The 23,064-nt window shown below is 33.8% G+C and overlaps 1 protein-coding gene across 2 annotated transcripts in view; it reads left to right on the plus strand.

Annotated features, from left to right (window-relative positions):
* Positions 1–12,429, plus strand: part of Pfdn2 (prefoldin 2) — a 96,118-nt gene extending 83,689 nt beyond the window's left edge. For both annotated transcript variants that reach the window (XM_014356436.2, XM_089593893.1), the window contains exon 3: positions 12,120–12,429. In XM_014356436.2, the coding sequence (XP_014211922.2) occupies positions 12,120–12,287 (168 nt within the window). In that variant the 3' untranslated portion in view covers positions 12,288–12,429. The remainder of the gene's footprint in view (positions 1–12,119) is intronic.
* Positions 12,430–23,064: the final 10,635 nt, after the last annotated feature.

Below are 23,064 nucleotides of genomic sequence, written 5' to 3' on the forward strand. Positions count from 1 at the left end.
TTTAACAGCACAATAAATATTAATCAAATAACTAGACTGGTTCTGTAAGCTGACTAATTACGATGAGCCTCCCTAATAGGACAAAAATTCCACGGTTTGCATTTTTTTATAATAAAGTATTATTCGAATTCTTGCATGTTATAGTATTATATCATACAAAAACAATTAAAAAGTAGTTAAATACAAATTAAAATTTCTTTCATAGCTCATTACCAATATTGCAAAAAAAAGCTTAGCGCACCAAAAACTTCATTCTTATTTAAATTTGAAATAAAATTATAATAAATTAAGTTGTAATCCTACTCCCAATTATATAAATGAATAAATTATGCATTTATTTTGCGCATTAAGTTCGTTATGCTGAACAATCTGGGAAAGTATATAAAAATATATATTAAAAATTAAATACTTGAAGATTCAGAAAGCGGCTACAGGCTGGTCTGGTAACTTGGTAAAAAAAAACATACGAGTCAAAATAACTAAAATGACATTTGCGTATACTTACAATGTTATAACTATATATTTCACCATCAAATTATATTAACTAACATTTATACATGTATGTATAAGTTCGTTCTTAAAGTTTATGTCTCATCGTTGTTTGTTACTAAAATTATACGTATACATGTACGTATCTAAGTAGGTGTCAGGGTCCGCGAAAGTTAGTAGAATTTCACAAAAATGATGTGGTGGGATGTGGGTGTAGGCGTTAAAGGTTAAGAAAAATTTATCGGACTTATGCTGACATCCTACAAATCAATAGGCTTACTTTTACTGACTTATGGCGATTGTTTGCATAAGTTCTTAATGTTATAATCATGTATCTTAATAGCACGTATGGTCTGCATAAATCAGATTTTACGTATATATGCACACTTAGAGCTGCATACCTTATACGGGCAGAGGTTAAGACAGTTATTCCAAAGCTTCAATGGCTAATTCTCTATGTTGTAATTTTGGATCTGCATTACGCGTGACTGTTTAGATCCACGAGCTGGGGTGAAGAAGCGTGAAGTCATTCGACGAAAGATCGCGGTATTGAAAGCGCTATCCATGGCTAGGAGGGAATGCTCAGATAGGCGCAGTTGACAGGAGATTTAATGTACGACATCCTCGAGTAGCACGAGTGAGAGTAGTCGCTTCCATGGGACTTACTTTTAAGACTTCTTCAGTAGCCACAGCTAGAGTTATGTGGCCCTAACGTGTGAGTATACCAGGGGTATATCCATTTTCTCTTTTGTCTCCAACGGTAGCTGTAATTGTTTCGGAAAACGTGATTAAGTCCATGGACAGTGTCAGCGAATTAATTTCAAATCCCTTGCTAGAAAGATGATAAAGACAGAACAGTTATCTTGCAGGCGTGCTTTGTTTCGTGACTTATCACATTTCTTCTTTTTTTCTTCTTTGATTTTCCAATTGTTCAAGTGTACCAGTTAGTGAGATGTCCCGCTGTTTTTTCATTGTGTCCCTAAGTTACCAACTGGCATAAGAATGCCAATATTATATGTTTAAAGGTTGTTAGAGTTTCTATTACGGTTTATTTGCGAATTACTGATATGGATTTTGTTCATTGGATTTGAGAATTTTGTTAGATCTATATAGATATTGCTTTCAGTACATGGGTTAGGGCTTTATAAGATTGATCAGTCGCAAAGTAACACACAGACCATAATCATGTTATTAATTTTCATTCGAAATCAGTTGTTTCATCTGTATTTACACTCGATTAGTTTATGATTGATACAAGATACATTTGTTTATTATTTCATTGTTTGCTAATTTTTCATGATTACAAATTAAAAGATACTCTAGTAATTAGACATTACCATCTGATTTTATTACTATTTTTTTTTCATATTTTAATAGCTTTCCAGATGAACCGTAAGAATCTTAGAAGTGTAAATGATAGCCACAATGATTTTTTTTGCAGCATGGGAAATGTAAAACTTCATTTAAATTCGCAATATTAGCCTGATGGCAATATTATTCATAATATAACAAATAGTCAGTGTGAATTTTTTCTATACGATCGCATCAATACAGTTTGATAAGTGGAGTTGCCAAGTAACTCATATAGACAGGTGATAAGGGGTGTAGTTATAAAGGCTGACGCATGGCTTTGTTAGCACCATTTGTCTTTAAACTAATATCTTTGTGGAAAAAATTTATGGAAATATTTTTAAAAAATCAAAAATCTGCTTCTAAACATAAACGTTGTAAGGAACTGAAATGAATGGATAACGCAATAATCCGGTGCTCAAAGAAAAAATTCAATTTATTTTTCCGACAACTATGACAATACGTAATTTTTCGTAGACGAATAAATTGCTTTTTGTCCCATTAGACAATGTCACTTAGTTCTTGTTTAAATAACCTTTCGAATTTAAAACGTCAAATGGCACCGTTACAATAGAAAACTTCTCTTTTATATTTAAAACAAAATACGCTATTTAATGTAAATATTTGTACAAAATAGATACTTATAAGAAAAATTTTTTTGAATTCTCAATCGAAAAAAATAATCTTGCAATATAAACAAATCCAAGTATCTGAGCTGTTTTTTTATCTTATTGATAAAAATGAAGTGCAATAGTTTTGGTATAAGGAAACACGAGTAAAAAAAATAAAAAAGTAAAAGTTTGAAAATGTTAAGTATAACCAGAATTATAACTATTTATTGATTTTTTTTTAATACAGCGAAACTGGCAGATTTTAAATGTGAAAAAATAGAGTTTTTGGCTTTAAACGCAATTTATTAATCACCAAAAGCTGATAGTGACTCTTAAACAGACTCATTCTGTAGAGAAGTACAAAAGGAACATTTAAATCATAGACATATACGTTAAAATATGCACTGTGGTGGAGACACTCTACAAAAAGTGAAAGGAACTCCTTATTTTTAGTCATTGTTGAATTAAAAATTTTTTGTCGACAACTCAGAATGTGTGTTTTGAAAAAAGCTTTTTCAGCGCAAAAATGTCGATCATTTTGATTCATTAACTAAGCCTTAAAAAAAATTAAGCTTTTCAGTACTGAAGCGTGACGCCACCACAGTGGGAAAAACCGTGTTTTTATTATTATTCAATTAATAAGATAGTGGCTATAAAATATGGCTCTAAGAGATGTACGATCAATATTGATACAGTAATCATCGTATTGATTGGCGCACATGTGGATGGCGGCACTTCTAGATAAGCACTCTTAATCCTATTCATGCCCTTTTTGATGGCAAACTCAAGATATATAATCACAATTCACAAATTTTCTTAAAAAATTAATAAGGTTAAAAAAAATACCCCCCCCCCCCCGGGTGCGGATCGAACATATAACCTCCTGTTAACGAGACAGTTGTTCTTGCACCTGAACTACCGAGGAGCCGTGCATTCACTTGCACCGTATGTTTAGATAAGTTCCCACTCTTAATTTTTGAGCTATTTCACCTCAAGCTGGATTTTAATAGGTATATTAAAAAATGATTCTAATGCTTGTTAATAAGTCAGAAATCTTATATGACTCTAAGAGGTATACAAGCAAAATTGATACATTTATCATCGTATCAACTAGCACATATGTGGATGGCGGCACTTCTTGATAAGCACTCTTAAACCCATTCATGCCCTTTTCGATGAAAAATGTACTAAAAATACATAGTCAAAGTTCACGATTTTTCTTAAGAAAAAAATAAGAATATGAAAAATATCCTCTCTGGGTGCGGATCGAACATACAACCTTCTGTTTACTAGACAGTTGCTCTAGCAATTGAACTACCGTAGAACCGTGCATTCACTCGCACCGTAGGTTTAGTTACGTTATCACTCGTACTTTTTAGCTGTTTGACCTCAAGCTCAATTTTAATAGGTATATTGGAAAGTAATTTTAATGCTAGTTAATGAGTCAGAAATCTAATAAAACTCTAAGAGGTGTACGAGCAATATTGATACACCAGTGGCCCTCTATCTCGGCTTCGCCCTAGACTTACTAAATGGAACCGTAGTTAGATGACATGTAATGTGACACGTTTTCAGTTAAAAATTTACAGCTATTCCTGACATTTCTCAGAACAAAAATCTTCTTATTAAAAACATTTGTTCGTAATCTATACAGCTTATTTGGTCTAATAATAAACTGTAAAAAGTGAAAAAAATAAAATTATCCTAAAAAGTACCGTGCGTTCCTTATGCCATAAAATAATCGTAGGCCGTACAGGGCCGTTAATTTGCAGCTTCTTCCGTATAATCTGCGAAAAAGTTTTTTTTTAAGCTGTGAAGATTTAAAACTCACAAAAAATATGAAATTAAAAACTTTTTTCTTTTATCTTACAATTTTAATATCCGAACAGCTAAGTCCTGGAATTTAGTCTTTACAATTCTTGTCGCCACAAAAATACAAATACATATTCTATCTATTTAAAAATCTGGAAAATTTAAGAGATTACAGTAAAGGTTATAATAAAAGGCTGATCTCTCACTCAATAAATTCTTAATTTGTCAACTTTGTTAAGTTCTGATATATTTTTTGGTAAGGTAGTTCGACGTCCGATGGCCCTACAAACGACCGGTGAGCTGAACTCTTCATTGACTGAAGCTTCCAGCTAATGTGACTGCCTCAATACCTTAAGTTGATCTTCTCTGGCCTGTTATTGTAGCATCTGACTGATTAGAAGAAAAACTACAACGTCTAAAGCTTTAGAGCTAGTTTATTTTTCCTTCATAGCTATTGGGTTCGCCCAGCGCAGACCTCAGAGATTGGTGATTCCTAGTTGAATGCTGAGGCTAAAATCACATGAAGCGGAATAGGTTGGCGTAATAAAAAGAGCGGTATTGAAACAGCTAATGAGAGCTATTGCGCTTTTTTCTATCTAGCGAGCTAAGAAGCTTCTGTCCACATAAAGCGCAATAGAGCGAGCGTGATACATAAGCCACCGTAAGAGTGAGAGAGGTGCGCAGATAATACTTCTCTCTCACTCTCAGAGTGGCTTACATATCCTCCTTGCTCTATTGCACTTCATGTAAACATAAGCCCTCTGACTCAGCGTAATAGACTGCAGTGATAGATTCTTCGTCTGCTAAAAGCCTAGAAGTAGTTCGGTAATAAGACTTCCACCAGGATGGCAAGCATAGAATTTGTGTGAAAATACTTAATAATAAAATAAAATATTTTTAAATGTATACACTTTTAACCGTTTCGTATAAATACTCAAAGCTCGTATCAGTTTCACTTATAACTTTACTCATCTTGATGCGCTTTGTTTACACTTTCTATTACGCGGTACTCTTAGTGGCAACATGTAAAAACAAAAACAGTGGAAACAGCGCAATAGCTCTCATTCGCTGTTTTTATGCTACTCGTTCTATTGCGTCGATCTATTCCGCTCCATGTGATTTCAGCCTTAGAGTCAAAAGGGTAATGTAGGGTCGTGGGTCGCCGAGATTTCCAGCCTTGTGACGAACAACTCTGCTCATGACGTCTGCCAGTGAAAGACTGACTTAGTTTAGTAGTGGCTGACTTTATACACTCTTTAAGTCAACGAATCATTGCCGAAAATAGTAGTAAAAATGTATTTGTTCGCTAGATAGTTCAACGTTAGGTGGCTGTAAAAAGAACCGATAAAATCAATGGTTAGTGAGAAAATGTTAATACTTATAATGGCCCTGAAAAGAGCCTGTGGTGATACTTCTAGTCCTTCCTTATTATTATTCTTGATGACAGAGAGCCGGCTGCGTGTTGCTTAATTCTAACCCTCGGAGTCTTTCTGTATGGAGATCGTGCTTAAGGAAGATACGCCACAGGCCGAAGAATACGTTGTCTTCAAGTCCTTCCCCGGATCATCAACCGTTCATCGTGAGTCGGGAAAGTGGGCCTGAAGCATACCTTCTATGTGGGTATGCCGTTGGAACGAACCACTGAGAACGAAACTGTTCTGGCTGCCTGAACTCCTAAAGGGTTGTCTTCTCAGGCTGTGGTAGAAAAATCTGCTCTGGTAGCCCCAGAACGATTACAAGAATGACCATCAAATCTCCAAAATGCTAGAGCAGATTGTGCTTTAGCTAGACACGCCTCCTGGTAGTACATCAGAGATTTTAGCACTTAGAACACCTTTTCATTGAAGACACTCGTCAATCTTGGTGGTTTGGGATGGACTTATACGTAAGTCTCTTGTCAGGTGGAGAATAGTTTTATTAGTAGCCGGGATACCTAGCTGCACGACTCCCAGCTCTACACTTCATGCACTGCCGGTAAACGACTGTGTTATTTAGTCATTTTCTCGGGGATATTATAACCAGACTTACTCAATTCTATCGCAGGTAGCTCTTATTTTACTTCTTCGCCACCTAGCGCATCCTACTGAACTGAAGTGAAAAGCTTGCGTATTTTTTACAAAACTTTGAACTCATTTATTGCTATTGTTATGAATTTCTTCAATATAAAAACTATACTAAAACCATCTAGGAAGTGTCATGAATCACTATGAAACATTTTAGCAAGATCGGTTGAGTAGTTTTCGTGGTTAGCAGTTACAACGATTTTAGTGACTTTGCTTCATACATTACTAAGATTTATCATCGAATCAATTGGCGCATATATAGATGGCGGCAATTCTAAATAAGCATTCAAAATGGTGAATCCAATACGGTGGCCAAAAAAAAAGTTAGCAAAAGTCTATGTATATATATTTATACATAGGGTTTTTAGGGTGAGAATTACTTATACTGTATCAAAAATCAATATTCTAAAGTATGTATCCAATATGGTGGCTAAGAGAATAAATAATTGTCAAAAGTCTCTTAAAATATGCACGTATGGGGTTATCGTGGTACTTTTTACGAATTTTTTTACTAAAAATAAGAAATTAAAAATACCGCATTTATGATCTTCTAGAGAAAAACAGTAAGAATTTATTTGTACGGCAAGAAAGAATACATTTTGTGCTGGTCGTAGTCAAATAATTTTTTTAATAAATACTAAGCATACTAAGAAACTACAATGTTAAGAAAGAGTACACATCATAAAATTATGAGTCTCAAATAAAACTTTTCGTTGTGAAGAAGAGTTTATTAACATTAAATTACAGCAGTTGGTCTACAAATGACAGCATAAATTTAAGCAAGTCTAGTGTTTCTATAATTATCTATTTAAATAAACCTAAAGTTGTGAGTTTGCATTATAAATTAGTCTATAAATTTTTTTAATCATTCCAATTGGATTTCATCTAGTCTTATCTACTTTCGTAAGTACTTACTCCCTGACACTTTTATCTTCAATATGATCTAACTCGTCACTTATCTTATAGTAGTTGTCGTTTTCTTTGTTACATTATAGTGTTTCAATTTTATGTGGATGATAAAGTATAAGAAATTAAATAAATATTAAAGTTAACATATTATTACTATTATTTAAATGAAAACTTGGCATAATAAGACCTTAAGAGGACTCTTATTGTAATATTTTTAATAACAAAATACAGTTACAAACAAATAAGAAATATACTTTACGTACAAAATAGAATAAGGTTAAAAAAACATACTAAAAGAAAAGTGATTCCAAATATTGCATGCATATTTACAAAAATTGTTTTACATAAGAGTGTTCCATGTTTTTTGTGTTCTTTAATAGGTTTCTTAAATAAGAAAAAATCGTATGATTCAAGTATACACCCAAATACTTCACTATACACTCGTATAAAAAAGAAACATATGGCTAATTTATGTAAAACTACAAATTTATCGAGAGTAATATTTAAAACGAATTCGATTGCCACACAAATATTTCTTAACAATTTATTTCCTCGTCTTAGTTATATCTACTTAAACAAACGTTTGTAATTCGTAAGATCATGGCTCAAACAAGAATTTAAGCAATTTCCAAAATTTTTGTTAGCTTAGTTTTATTACAACAAAATAAAAATAACTTTAAATAATATTTTAAGAAGTGTGTTGTTCTTTCACAGATCTTATACACTTAATACAAGCAATTGTTTACATGTATATACACAGTGAAGTAGTGAACAATGTAAAATTTTTTATAAGTTCTACATTTTTCAAGTCACTAAAACTATAACATTTTGGAACTCTAGCTAAAAATACATGTGTTTATGTAATAGAATTACGGTTAGAAATTTTATATTTTTTGGCCTCTGTCGTCAACTTAAGTCTTTCTTTTGCTTTTATGCGCTTCTGAAGATTCACCATTCATATAATCGGATGATTCATGCATATTGCTCTGTCAAATAAATCCTGCAGTCGAGATTTCCTGCTAACTTTTCTAGAATGCATAATCAGATTTCTTCGATGACATCGATGCCATGATTCCTAAACATTTTCTGCGTAGAAGGACATAGCTAGAGAAAATTTTACAGCTATGTGGCAACTGATCCAGCAATTTGTGCACGGTTGGACTCATCCTAGCTCATGGAAATTCTTGACAGTATATTTTGTATATGTCTGCAGTATTTCTCCATTTCTTTCAAATAGCGTTTTTTTTTTTTTTACTTGAATAATTTTAAATCAGTAAATATTCTAACGATGAGATCAAGGTAGTATAATATCACTTAATATCCGCTATGTGTAATCGCCTGTGCCACCACCCTTGTGGCTACCTACAGAAATTACTTAATGTATGTAAACAAAACCGAGCCGTATTGCAGAGGTAGGAACAACTTTTTTTTGGCCACCATATTGGATCCACGATTTTAAATGCTTATTTAGAAGTACCGCCATCTATGTATGCGCCAATTGATTTGATGATAAATCTTACTAATGTATGAAGCAAAGTCGCTAAAATCGTTGTAATCGCTAACCGTGAAAGCTACTCAACCGATCTTGCTGAAATTTTTCATATTGATTCTTTTAGTATAGTTTTTATATTGAAGAAATTCATAACAATAGCAATAAATGAGTTCAAAGTTTTGTAAAAAATACGCAAGCTTTTCACTTCAGTTCAGTAGGATGCGCTAGGTGGCGAAGAAGTAAAATAAGAGCTACCTGCGATAGAATTGAGTAAGTCTGGTTATAATATCCCCGAGAAAATTACTAAATACCACAGTCGTTTACCGGCAGTGCATGAAGTGTAGAGCTGGGAGTCGTGCAGCTAGGTATCCCGGCTACTAATAACACTATTCTCCACCTGACAAGAGACTTACGTATAAGTTCATCCTAAACTACCAAGATTGACGAGTGCCTTGATAAAAAAGGTGTTCTTAATGCTAATGTCTCTAGTGAAATGCTAGGACTTGAGCTAAACCAGCTAACCAGTTAGGTTAATAACAAAGATTGAAGTCGGAATTATTGCAATTAAAAAAAAATTATTAACTTAGAGATTTAGTTAATACATAGAGCTTTACAACTGTATTTAGTCGTAATTTTAGTAACGTTTGAGCTTAAGCTCGTAAATGAAGAACATATGACTTGTGCATGTTTCCTTTATGATTATTTAAATAATAAAGAGCTTCTATCATAAATGTAGTTGCCACGTAATAATAAAAAGCATCCCCTGCTTTATAAATAAGTGAAAGGTTAAAAAAACGTTGTAATAAACTCGTTAAATTCTGAAGTTGATACCTGTAGCCCTTATTGCACTGGTACTAAAGATAGTACGATTGAAAATATTCTAGGAATCCTAAGTCGACAGACTTTTTATATTTACTTGATTTTTCATTCTTTACATCCCCGTTTTTTTTGTTTTTTTTATAAATATGATGTTAATTTTTTTTTTTCTATATCTTTCTTCATCACAGGCCCAAAGTGATATCTAAGGCACTATATACAACAGGATCGTCGACATGTACCAGGGTAGCCCTCTTCATTAGCTTAAATAATTTCATATATATCTCTTACAAGACGGAGAAATTGCCTCAAGTTTGACTTCTTCAATTAAAGATATTTTTACCCTTCATAAAACTAAAGATTTTTACGAAGTCATCATCATGATAGAAGTATAATAGAATTTGCCTATTCTCCATTGCACCAACCTCTTAACCACAGGCCACTTGGATAGTAGAAGGCAATAATCTACGTTTTTTTATGAGCTGACAATAGTGATATCCAATCACTTTAGGATTATTATTAAAAAATGCTACTTCTACTGATTAAACCTGTTTTGAATCTCATCATTTAATCCACAGATATCAAAGCTATACTTTTTTAATCCATCGTGGCCATCAAAGAACCGTAAAAAATTTAGATCCGTGATTGCATACATTCTTCTTCACTCTACATCTTTGCCGCTGAAAAACTCGTTACAGGTATAGTTCGTTCAAACTTTTTAACACCGTTTTCTATGTAACTTGTGAATTGTACATCTTTTTTTACCTTAGCTACATAATTTTGTACCCTCTTTCCACTTTCTTTGAGCTCTATAACAATAGATATACATATTTGTCTCAAATTTTTATGAATATTATTCCTATTTAAATTATTCTTTCTTCGGATTCTAGATAAAGTTAGCATTGTATGAGAATGTTCCTTTTCAAAATACTTTTTTATTTGTTTAACACCAAATAAAGCAATCATGCTAACCTATACATCAAGTACTTGCAAAACATAAATAATTGAAAAAAAATTTTATTACATAACTTTTTTACATTGTCTTTTAATCTTTATGTATATATTATCATTGTAAAAAGTTTTTTTTTAATGTCGATGACAATAATAAAAACAAAAGATAAAACTACAAATTATGTAAATCATTGACTGTTTAGAATTCAAGTTAATTTAAGTCACATTAATTCGTTTTACTATACACTTTGAAATTCTCATTACTAATCACGACATTTTATCTGTAAATAAATAGTTTGTTACTTTTTTACTTAATTAAAGATTCGTATCCTTTTTTGTTACTGCTGCTTCGTGTAATTTCGGGCGCACGAAGGGCAGTTATTCACTGACCCTATCCAAAATCACTGTTCCGAGCTGAATCAATTAATTATGTTGCATTTTCCTGATTAAGTATTGGGATCTGGACTAATCGAGTATTGGTTGTAAATGAAAATTTGCACTTTTAGACTTATTTTTTTCATTTGCTAAGAAGGCAAACATGTACCTCGATAGAACCCGTTTTAGGTGATGGATTTATTAGGTAAGAAAGCTCCGTTCGTAAAACCTGTAAAGTAATTAAATTGCAGACGACAATCGTTTTTTATTTGTATTATTAAGAAGTTGAGTAGTTTTTTTATGCTGTTGAACAGTTGCAATGTTAAATTTTCATAATAACTTTACTTCCTTGGTCAAAACAACTTTAAAATTGTGTAGAGTGGTTGTGTATTTTGTTTTCTACCTTACTCAGAGACGATTCGAATAAGGTGCCATTTTTGTTGCGTCTATATAAACGTGTAAAAAGAGGATGAATTCTGATTTTTAAGCTTAATTTTTCGATGTAATTTAAATTTTTATACTACATGTATTCTAACAGAATTATTGAATACAGGGAAACACGTTTTTTGTCTAAAGTATTTGAAATTTGTTTGAGATTGTCAGGATAACAGAGTTTGTATTAGTTCAATCAATACAGTGCTTGTTTTTAAATTTGTTAGATCTAGCTTAAATTTCTTGACAGAACGCGTTCTAAATAAATATTAGAATAAAATAATAATATTTGTCAGTATTATATTAAAAGACTGTGATTTTTGGTGCTATTATTAATGGAAATAAGCAAAGACAATGATTTGTTTTTAATTCTTAATTCATTTAAGAAAATGTTCTAGGTTTTAAATTAGTTTCTTTTACTGTTTCAACGTTACTACTTCTAATGTACAAATGTAGTAGGCACCAATAAAAAGTGTTACTTTGTAAACGCACATATTTTAGTGGTCAATAGAGCACAATGCTCTATTGGCAAATATCAAAATAGGTGTTATGTATTGAACTTTCTTGTTTAATGTATTTCATACATACCAACAGATGCCATTTTGTATAAATTGTCAGTTAGTCTGAGTTTCTAACAATAATTCTGTTATACTTTGAAATTTAACCGAGTGCAAAGACCAACATAACTAAAATATGTAAATATTTCTATTGATTTTTATACATTAGAATAAAGATATATGTACATCTCTGATTACTTTATACTTAAAACCATAGTACGTTTTTCTATGATTATTTTTAAATATCGTTTCTTTTTTTCAGTTGACTAAAGTCATTAAAAGCTTAAACGATCAATTATCAAAAAAGGGTACAGAAATAAATGAGTACAAAGAAAAACACCACATTTGTATCAAAGGCCAAGATATCATCGGTAAACAAGAAGGAACAAATGAATCTAAGAGAAATGCTATTGTTGTAAATCCAATCTAACATTTAATAAAAATACGATTTATAAAGTAATTTGAATAATATATTTGTTTTGATTAACTGCAAAATATGGCTGTAATAGTTAACGTACTCTAGTCCTTAAAAGATGATTATTACGCTATGTATGCACGTTTGAAAAATACCTTCAAAAAATCTTCCAGGAGTTATAATTATTTACTAGTACTGAAATTTAGTAACAATATAGCTGAAATACAGTATACAAAAGTGTCGTAAAGTAACTTTATAAAAACAACTCTAGTTATAGTATTATAATAATTGGTTTTAAATCTTTAATCATCTACAGACATTTGTCAAGAGCTTTGGAAAATTAAATTCTTATACCAGTACACTGTAGAACGTTCTACATTCAATTTCTCTCTCTCTCTCTCTCTCTTTTTCCGTTTCTCTGTCTATTAACATTGTATATCAAGTTAAGGAGAGAATCGTGAATAAGTCGCTGAAGCACTTTCACGCTGGAAAACTGCTCACAACACTCATACCAATCAAGTTGTTATGTACAAGTTTATGTCCGATTTACATTGTTAAAATTGTTATGATTTTTTTTTTATTGTAGTTTTCCATCCGTATCCTGTCTAAGTCGTTTTTTCTGGTACCCTATATTACTTCTGTGTATTTATTACCACATCCATATCCAAAACCCCAGTCCGGTTTTTCCCGACTAGTCCTGCACCTTATATTCCAGCCTAATGCTTTACCTCTCCTATAATATCCTTACAACCTATAAATTTATTATTCACACAACATCTTCAATTAATGATTAAATTTCAAATCAGTGAATTTTATCAAACATCAGCTTATGCAAATTACCAGGGTCACTGATGGATCTGCTGTCATATTTAGTACATCAAAAATGTCGGATCAAAAATAGCGGACAGAATTTTGAAAAAATTGAATTTTGGCCTATAGAAAAATCATCCGCATCCAAAGGATTTTGAAGTAGATGATAACGCTACTAAATTCTATTAATCAAAAATTATGGATACCAAATAGAGGAAAAAATTTGAAGAAAAATAAGAAGTCGTTTTACAATATTCGTTACGTAATGTCATATATTTCAAGAGTTTACAATTGCTGGTCTAACATAGCCAACAAATATATCAAAAAAACTATGATTGTAGTACGATTTTACATATGAGCATTTTAAAGATCTTTAATCATCAAATAATCTTAGATTTTGAATTGTGGAGACTCTAAATTTTTTTTTCTTTCAATCAAAGAACAAAAATATCAAACTCAAAAACACAAACTGTTTGTCCAATCTCGAAAGTCTAAAAAAATTAAAATACAAGCTAGCTTATGCGCATTCAGAACTCTGAACGACGAAATCCTACAAGACAAAATCACGTATTTCGATCAAGCCAAATCAGAAAAACTACTGAGTGCACCCAAATTGACGCTAAATGAAGTCTCCAGTATTTGCTATGCAAGCAAATAAGCAACAAAACAGTCAGGTAAGATTGAAAATTATGCAGACAAACAAGTGCTCGTAATGATAACAAAAAAAAAAAAAAAGAAAAAGAAAAGAAGATGAATAAAGAGTTCAACTCCAATAGATGCAGCATAAAGTATGGGACTCGTGAGTGTCTCGCTTATAAGAATGATTGTAATAGGTATCGTAGGCTTAGGCACTTTACACAAATGTGCAAAAACAAAAGATACAACAAAATTAGAAAGTAAGTGTTGTTAGACGGGAAAAAGGATAAATTCAAAGTACTTATTATAGAAGAAATAAAGAAAGGCACATGTTCACCACGTTAAATTAGGCAAAAACTAAGACTAGTCCAAGAATACAGAAGCTAGAAATTTAAAATTGTGAGCAAAGAAAAATAAGAGGCCCTCAATACAACTTACTCTTAAGTAGCATAGCAGAAAAGAGTGGCATCCTGCTACAAACTTCGAATACCAAATGCCTCATAAGCTATTCCAAGAATAAAATAAAAGTAGTAAAAATAAAACTGCTTTAAAAAGCAATAAAAATAAATGCATAACTGGTCTTCCAAGCGGTTAACAAAACTGTTGCACCACTTCTAGACCGCAAAACATTAAAAGCTTGACTTAACAGCAAGTGGACAAAGTATTGGGAGTGTGCAAAATAATGCAACTTTTTGTGATTTTTCAACTTTATTCATACAAAAATAACTGACCACGCTTAATAATCAAAGTATTTTCCGTTATTGTCTAATACTTTCTGCCAATGAATTGGTATTTCATGGATCCCCTTACAAAACAATTTTTTTGGCTTTTTGACACGAAAAAATTATCAGCCCACTTTTGCACTTCTTCAAATGTTTAAATTGTTCACCCTGAAACGCGTTGTTTATATATCTGAAAAGACGTTAATCAGTTGGCGCGAGGTCTAGAGAGAATGCCGGATGCTGCAAAACTCCCCAGCCAAGAGAGATTGAAGTTTGACAGACAGGTTTTGCAATGTGTGGTCCAATATATTATTTAACTAACGTTATGGCTTGTCCGGGATTAACGTATGATTTTTCCGTTTCGGATTATTAAAATAAATCCGCTTTTGATTTCACGTTATCAATTTCTATAAAAATAACTTCTTTTTATGTTTAACAAGGAGAAAATAGCAATTATCAATTCTTTCATTTTTGTTTTTTTGACTTAACTGGCGTGGAGCCCACTTTCCTGTTTTTGTAATTTTTTCCATCGCTTTTAAACTGACTTTCTGGCAATCGCTGTTTGGTCAACTTCAAGCACTTCTGCTACTTCTTGTCAATTCAGAAGTCCCTAAACACTTTTCTAGACGACTTTCACGTTCATGGTTACCCTATCTCAAATCGTCACTTTTGAACCGTTTGTACTATCTGGTAACTGTTGGATATGTTACCAAATTATAACCGTAAACTTTCTTTAATGATTCATAGATGTCTTTCGCTTTATCCCTTATTGATATTCATAAAGAATACAGAGGTGAAAATTTTCCTTACTGCTAAATTGAACGAGGAATATTTTCCTTAATATCAAAGAATAAATAGTTGTTAATTTTTACGTATATATACATATCGTCCGAGAGGGTAGGACTCCAGGGGCGAGTCGCCCTCTTAATTTTTTATGTTTTGCAATTGAAGTTAGATGCAATTGTATGAGTTGATTTTAATTCATACAATAAAAAACTCGATATTATAAAAAGTAGAAATTTTAAATATGCAAACTCAATTCATTAAAATATATTCACAAAATGTTTGATACATAGAACGAATAGTAAAACACGAGTTACAATTTGGAAATATAATGTGTCACGTGTACATAAACGAATAAGATGTACTTGCGTACATATCGATGAACTGTGAAGAAAAGTATGCCAAGGAATGGTGTATTGCGAGCAATCCTGCTCAACTTTCAGGACAACGTATGTCCTACGGCTAGGCTGGCCAAGCTGACCGCATCCTCCTCTATACGAGTTACGAATTATGCTTGTTGTTACGAGCAGAAGAAAAAGAAAAAGTTTTCTTCCTAGTACATTCGACCAGCAAGGTAGGAGAGACCAAACAGAAGGGTGTGGAGCTTCGTTGCCACCGTCAACGGTGGGGCAACCGAGACTGCGTTTGCGGAATATGAAGTAAATCAAAGTTGTTCACCAAACGTGGCTTAAATTTGGATTGTGAGACAATATTTGTATATGTAAATGTGTCAACAAATAATTGAAACTAATGATTAATTAACTAATCAACAAATAATCTATTTTCAAGAAAAATCTTTTGGCATATTTTAGCTAATCTTGATGTTAATGAATCTTCATTTGGTAGTGGACAGAGCAAAGTGATGTTTCGCTTGTAGATTCTGCTTGCAGTATTCGCGGTAGCCACACGTACTACGCCGTTGTCTCCCCTGTGTACCTTTATGACCACGCCCAGTCTCCAGTTAGTGCAAGGTATATTTTTGTCTATGAGCAAAACAAGGGAATTAATTTCTATTTTTCCCGTCTCTACTTGTCATTTTCGTCTATTTTGAAGCTCGTGTAAATATTCGAGATACCATCTTTTCCAAAAATCCTTTCCCACTTTTGAGATAAAATTTCAGAAGGATAACCGATTTTCTGAAACGTTAGAAAAGTATGTGTTGGTAACAAAATTATAGGCCTGCATATCAATAGGTTAGCAGGCATGGAAACTGACGGATCATTGGGATACGATGATAATGAGCAAATAGGTCGTGAATGCAGTATGCCTTGAATCTTGATAGCTAGCGTACTATACATCCGTAAGTTGGAAGTTGTTTGCTGATTACGCGGTTCAAGTGATGCTTGAAAAATTTGACGATGTCTTTCTGAATGCCACCAAAATGCGGCGACAGCGGAGGGGTGGAGTGCCAGACTGTGTTTTTCTGCACGGAGTATTTGCTCGAATCACTCTCAAAGCTTAGAGATTCTAAAAATTTGTATAGATGAACTAACTTTGTTGGTGCCATTATCAGAAAAAACGTGTTCAGGGATTCCTTAACGTGCTACGAAGTGACGCAAACCGCCGAAAAACTCCTGTGTTTTCAAAATGTTTATAATCTCGATACGCACGACGTTCGAGCTCATACATAGAAAAACACAACCGTAGGTTTTAACTCGGTTTCAATTGCGAAGCTTTTTTTGTTTAAGGTAAATTACATCTAAAAAATCAATGCCGACCCTACTGAACGCCGGTGAAGCGTTAACCCTTGACTCTGGTAAATCGCCCGTCTCAGCATAGATTAACTTAGGATTCTAGTAAAGACAGACTACGCAACACCTGACGATTCTACGCACTTAATTTTGTCTGTCCAATACCGTGTACTTATGTTGAAAAAAAACTTGAAATAGATTGAATGCCACTATGACCATGTATCGTATGCAATCGACGTAATAGTAAGTCTGTGATCGGGAGTTTTAACGGTAGAAGAACAGGATGCTTTTGGTCACCAGGAATATCAGAGGTTCACAAGTGTCTGGCCACGCGAAGTAGTCCCTCTTGATCAATAAAAGGGTTAAGCGATTTCCAACTACACTCTTTTCCCTGCTTTGTTAAATTTACTTCTATCGCGAAAAACTTGGCTTGCAGCAAACGCAAAATTGTTTTCTTTGCCTCGAGCTTCTCTTCCATACCAATGTTCTTACTGCTGTATCTTTTGTTCGATTTTTTAAAACGTAAACAGTGCTTAAAGAATTTTGTTGAGAGCGTTCAATCCCTTGCTATAGTCCATGAGACGCTCTCTATAGTTCAGTATATCGTCTGTCTTTGTCGCTCTCCTGTGATAACATAACCTTCTGTAAGTTTTACCTCGCTTATCAGTTAATTTTTTCTCTCACAAGGACTCTCGAGATGTTCAATAAAATTAAATACGATTATTAGACATTTTTTTATCATGGATAAAATTTTTATCTTAAGTTCATCGTTCATAAGCTAGGTAAATACAGTAGAAGCGCTTAAAAGAACGATATCCCATAAGCCTACACGTAAAAGTTAGCTAAGTATAAATAATAATTACTCGGCTCCTAGGAACCCTCGTGCCTTCAAATTTTGACAGCGCCATTTTCATGACTTTATTTATTTGTAAATAAATTTTCAATTCCTCATCGTTAATTCTGTAACCGATAGAACTCCCTTAAGCGATTAAAATTAGAATATCGAGCAAATAAATCACAATGAAAAACTGTTAATAAACAATAACCATGAAGTGAAAGCTCGAAGTAGGTAATTTTGACGCCCCTTGGCCAACACGACTAGTGATGTATCAGCCACAACGGACTTGAAAGCCAAGTTGGATTTTGCAAAAACTTGGCAGAAGTTTGGCCACGTGATAGGACATCGGTGGAATTGTGCGCTGATCGTACGTGCCGTCATACTACTTCGCCATTGAACACTCAAATTTTTCCTACTCCATTTGCGTCAAAAACTTCTAAATTACGAGATTATTTTTTGAGTTTATAAAGCATGATGATAAAATCACAAAAAAAAAAAATTACATTTTTACATTTTGCAGGCTCCGTAATCTAGCTGACTGGCGTTGCAAAAACCGATAAGGTTGACTTCTGAATGATCGATGACTAATTTTCTTCTTATTCGAAAGTTTTGTATTGAGTTAATTTGAGTAGCAAACGTGATCCAGACACTGCAGTTTAGCAGAAACTGATTCGTCCCAGTCTCTTTTTGCACGCCAGCACTTTTGCATGATAACTTTTGCTTAGAAAACTACAGGACCTAAAAGCCCTAAGGAATCGACAATTTTCGCTATTTCCGGAAAAATGAACCGCTTTGGAAGAGTAGGAGTCAGTACACGTTTAACCGAGAAAATGAAGTTGTCATGCCTTTGATTCCAAGAAACTCCAAGAATCTTTGAACTCGCGTTGTTCTCATTGCCGTGAGCCTCTGGAAATGTTTTCTCTTTTAATTCATGAAGAGCCAAAGGATCGTTTGAAAGCCATTTTCTCATGGTAAAGCCACCGATGGCAAGCAAGTTAGTCGTTTTTTCTCGTGTCTGTCGTATTTCCTGCAGAAAGTTCGAACCGGTGATGAAGTCGTCAACATAAAAATGACGTTTAACACTACTTGAGCTAGAGGAAATTTCATGCGCTCATCATTGGCCACCTTTTGAATCATTCTTATGGCCAAAAACGAGGTCAATGCATTACCAAAGGTCACGGTATTCACCTCGTAAGTTTTAATTTGATTATTGATGTCGTACCAAAAAATACGCTGATACTTTCTATCCTTCGGATGCACTAAAGCTTGCCTATACATCTCGGTGATGTAAGCCGTCATTACGAAAGCGTATAAGCGAAATCTTAATAAATAATCATAAAGCTTATTCCGTATAACAGGCCTAACTATTAAACAATAGTTAAGAGAAATACCTTTGTCGGATTTGCAGGAAGTTTAAAATATAGCTCCAACTTTTGTCGTTGAGTTAGATGGTTTAAAAACGGGTTATTGAGGCTTATAGCCTTCGTCGCTCTCATTATTGACTGCTGGCATGTGCCCTTGATCAATTTAGTCCTGAAATCGTCGCTCTAACAAATGAAATTGAGGCAAAGCTATGTTCTTAGAGTTAATGAAGTCAGATGCTTCTTCGTGAAACGGTAAACGGACTACGTAACGACCGTCCGCGGTTCGTGAAGTATTTTTTAAATAAGAAAATTCGAATAAAGTATCCTCCTCGTGCTTTTTGTCTCTTTTAAGAGGATGATTTTTAACTTCCTAAAACTAATTTATAACCCGAGTCAACTCATCAAGTTTGTCTGCTAACCCAGCAAGGTTTTTTGGAAGTATAGGTCGCAGGGATAGAAACCAAGCTTGATTTGACCTATTGAAAGCAAAGTAAGAGTGACACCTGAACCAATCAACAAGTCAACACACTGGGGCATGTAAAATTGTGGGTCCGCGAGCTTGATGCCACGAGGAAATGCAACCAAATCACGCGAAAATTTGTCTGTTAGTATTAAACCGAAAGTATGAGGTATAACTACGCAAGAAAGATTTTTAGAAAAATCGCTATATTGTGATTTAAAGTTTATCTTCATGCTTTGATTACATTTAGCATTAAAATCATTTATCTCTCCCAAAGTTACCGAGCAGTTTTCTGTGAGAAGATCCAAAGACGAAGATAAATGCGTTGAAATTAAGTGTACTGTCGTACAGGTGTCGATCAAAGCGCGTGCGTGCATGTACTTTCCTTGAGAATTTAAGACGTAAACGACAGTAGCAGTCATAAGTTCAAAACGCGTGCCATCAGCAATTGTGCTCAACATTTGCCCAGCTGGTTTATAAGCGGTTCCTGCCGGTGCAGGATCTTTATAGAATCAAGTCGCGTTCGACTTTTTCTGTGCGGTTATAGTCTGATTGGCCTTAGGATCTTTATGCAGTAAAGTGCTCCTTTACCAGACCTCAACGCTGATTGACCGTAAGTTTATTGAAAGCCGGACATCTGTAAAGCAGATGCTCGGCATTACAACTCACGCAAGAGCTTTTAACGCTAAGAGTAAACACACGTGAGACTACCTCCTTACGCGACTGCTTATCTGCACGAACATCAGCAGGTTCCGAAGCCTTTATATGACGAGTCTCAACAATTCTAGGAGTCGATTCTAACACGCTAACTCTAAACAATTATTCACGTATAAAGGTGATAAGCTGATCGAGCAAGGGAAACTTGTCGAGATCAAGATTCTCTTCCCATCTATTACCTGTTGAAGTGGGTAAAGCTCTCTCAATAGTACGTATCATCTGCCTTGTCCTAGTATCTATCTTAAGAGCGTCCAAAGCCACTAAACGCCTCTCGACTACGTCTGTTAAATTAGAGAGATCAAGCAAGCGTGGGCTCTATCAAATCAATAAGCGCATCTAAATGCCGTGACATGAGAACGCGCCTTTTCTCGTAGCAATTAAGTTTTGCAACGTCATCAAGATCTGTTTGTAAACGTATTATAGATTTAAAGGTACTTTTGAAGATTAGCCAGTCTGCGATATCGCCACTAAATCTAGGTATCTGCTGCACCGGTAGCTTTGGAAGGTTGGGACGATCCGCGAACATAAAGTTTAAGAGGTTAGCAAAAGACGCATCACCCACATGATGTGATCGTAATGCCTCAAGCTGGCAGGGAACTTAAAAAAATTGCGTACACCAATCGACTAGTTCGCCCAAGTGACCGTGATTGGGTTGCAAAGTAACGAGCTCGTCGTGAAAATCCTCATATTTTTTAAGTCCATCAGTTAACAGGCTCAAACACTCAGACACATTATTCATGCTTACAGTACCTGCGTCAAGCGCTACTTCAACTTCGGCCAGCTGCTCACTGAGAGTCTGACCTTCTTGCAAAATCAGTGCAAGGCATTTGGCCTATGACATTTCACTCATTATAATATTTTGAATCGAGGGCATAAAATAAAATCGCAAATCCCTGCAATAAAGCAGATAGCCTTTATTCAAAACCTCGAATTTGGAATATAATAAACAAAAGCTATATGTAATTGCGATGTGTTAAGCAACGAGCTCCATTTAAAATGCACATCGTCTAATAAACAAACTGCGTGCATAGTGGCTTTCGCCGCTCCTATTAAAAACTTCGTCAACGCATCACGTATCACGAATTAGTTCTATGTGCCTTACAACAGATAAAGAATCATTAAATTTTACCATCTAACCTCTTTATCACGTGCCGTAAAGTCTACGAAGTTTCTTATGGGATTTATTTATAAAAAATCACTAAAATTGTTTATCATATAGAAAAACTATGAAAACGATCGAATCTAATGATTTAACGTATGTATTTCTGTGTATTTTTTCCTCCTAAATCCGATGAAGTCATTAGTTTTGGTCTATTTTTGATGCGTAAAGAGGTATGGCAAATAATTGCGATAAACGCCAAAAAAATCCTAAAAAAGACAAAACAAAGGTGAAAGAATCCTCACTGGTGATAGACCAGGCTTTAAGATGTAGCTTAAGTACCATTATTCAATAGTAAAGTTGAAAACCTACAATTTGACGTCCAGTTAATGTCCGTTAGTGTTCTCAAGCCAGAATGACGATTGCTTTAGTTACAATAAATATTAAAATAAAAATTATATTTTGAGTTATAAAAAGTCGCTCGTATTGAATCTTCAAACATTTTTTATCGTCCTAATTTTTTCTTCATATTTTGGTATGACTTTATAGTGTCAATCATTTTTCGTTTTTCTTCGATTGAAATACTCTTATCGAAAAACGATAGAGCTGCCAACTCTGGTATTAAATACCATAGATGCCGAATACATTTTTTTACATTATTAGTAGATGTATTCTCATCAATAGATTTATAATTATAAAAATTTTTCAAAAATTTAAATCTTGACAAGAAGCTTTAGCCACAAGCGACGCTTCTAACCAAGCTTTAACGTAAACTCTTATGATACATAAACAAATACTTCTCTATTTTCAACAATTAGTTTTTAATAATTTTATTAATATTTCAAACAAATAATTCTATATTTTATGTATTCATCCTCCTGATTTCCCGAAAAAAATTTCTGGAACAAAAAAATTTTTAAGCAATAAATAACTTTTGTCATCCACATAGCATGATGTACTGGCCCAGGTGGATAAAAATTATAGTTATTGGATGATTTCCCGCCAAAAAAAAACAACCACAAGCTCTAGGAATTCTTGGTAGTTGTTTCTGAAGTGTTTAGTTTTTGATAACGTTATACTACGTATTATTAGCGCTTTTTCGAAAGTTTTCGACTTTTAAAAAAATTTGGAGTATTAGGCCCTGAAGTCCCACCAAATTTTTCTTCAAAAGCACATCTCAAGATGAGCTCGTACATATGGTGCCTGCAGATCAAATAAAGGAGATATCTATCCATAAGATGCTCTTATAAAATACAAGCACCATTAAATCGACCAGTATTACTGGAGGTAGAGTAACAGCATAGAGCTTATGTCATTTTTCAGGGACCAGTCGATAAGAGTTTTGGAATAAGCTTGAACTAGATTCCTTCCCAAACTTGACTCAATTATTAGTACTCCCAAAAGCTACTCTTTGTTAGAATTGGTTATTATGATGGCTAATCTATCCGTGATCTCTGTACGAGTGAGACCTGGTAGTAATTTACCATCTCAGTGAATGGTATTTGCTGTGCTTAAGAAGCGTTGTGGAAAGAATTTTTTTTATGGCCTTATATCGGCGTTTTTCTAGAGGTGTGTGTTGAGATGGCTGAGACCCTGACTCTGGTCCAAATAAATCATCAAGCTCCTCTATAAATTAAGAAATAAAATTTTTATGATTTCACGCTTTTCGAAT

This window comes from Copidosoma floridanum, unplaced genomic scaffold, assembly GCF_036245765.1.
Source record: "Copidosoma floridanum isolate Cflo_tuat_1 unplaced genomic scaffold, Cflo_Japanese_pri ptg000020l, whole genome shotgun sequence".
Lineage (NCBI taxonomy): Eukaryota > Metazoa > Arthropoda > Insecta > Hymenoptera > Encyrtidae > Copidosoma > Copidosoma floridanum.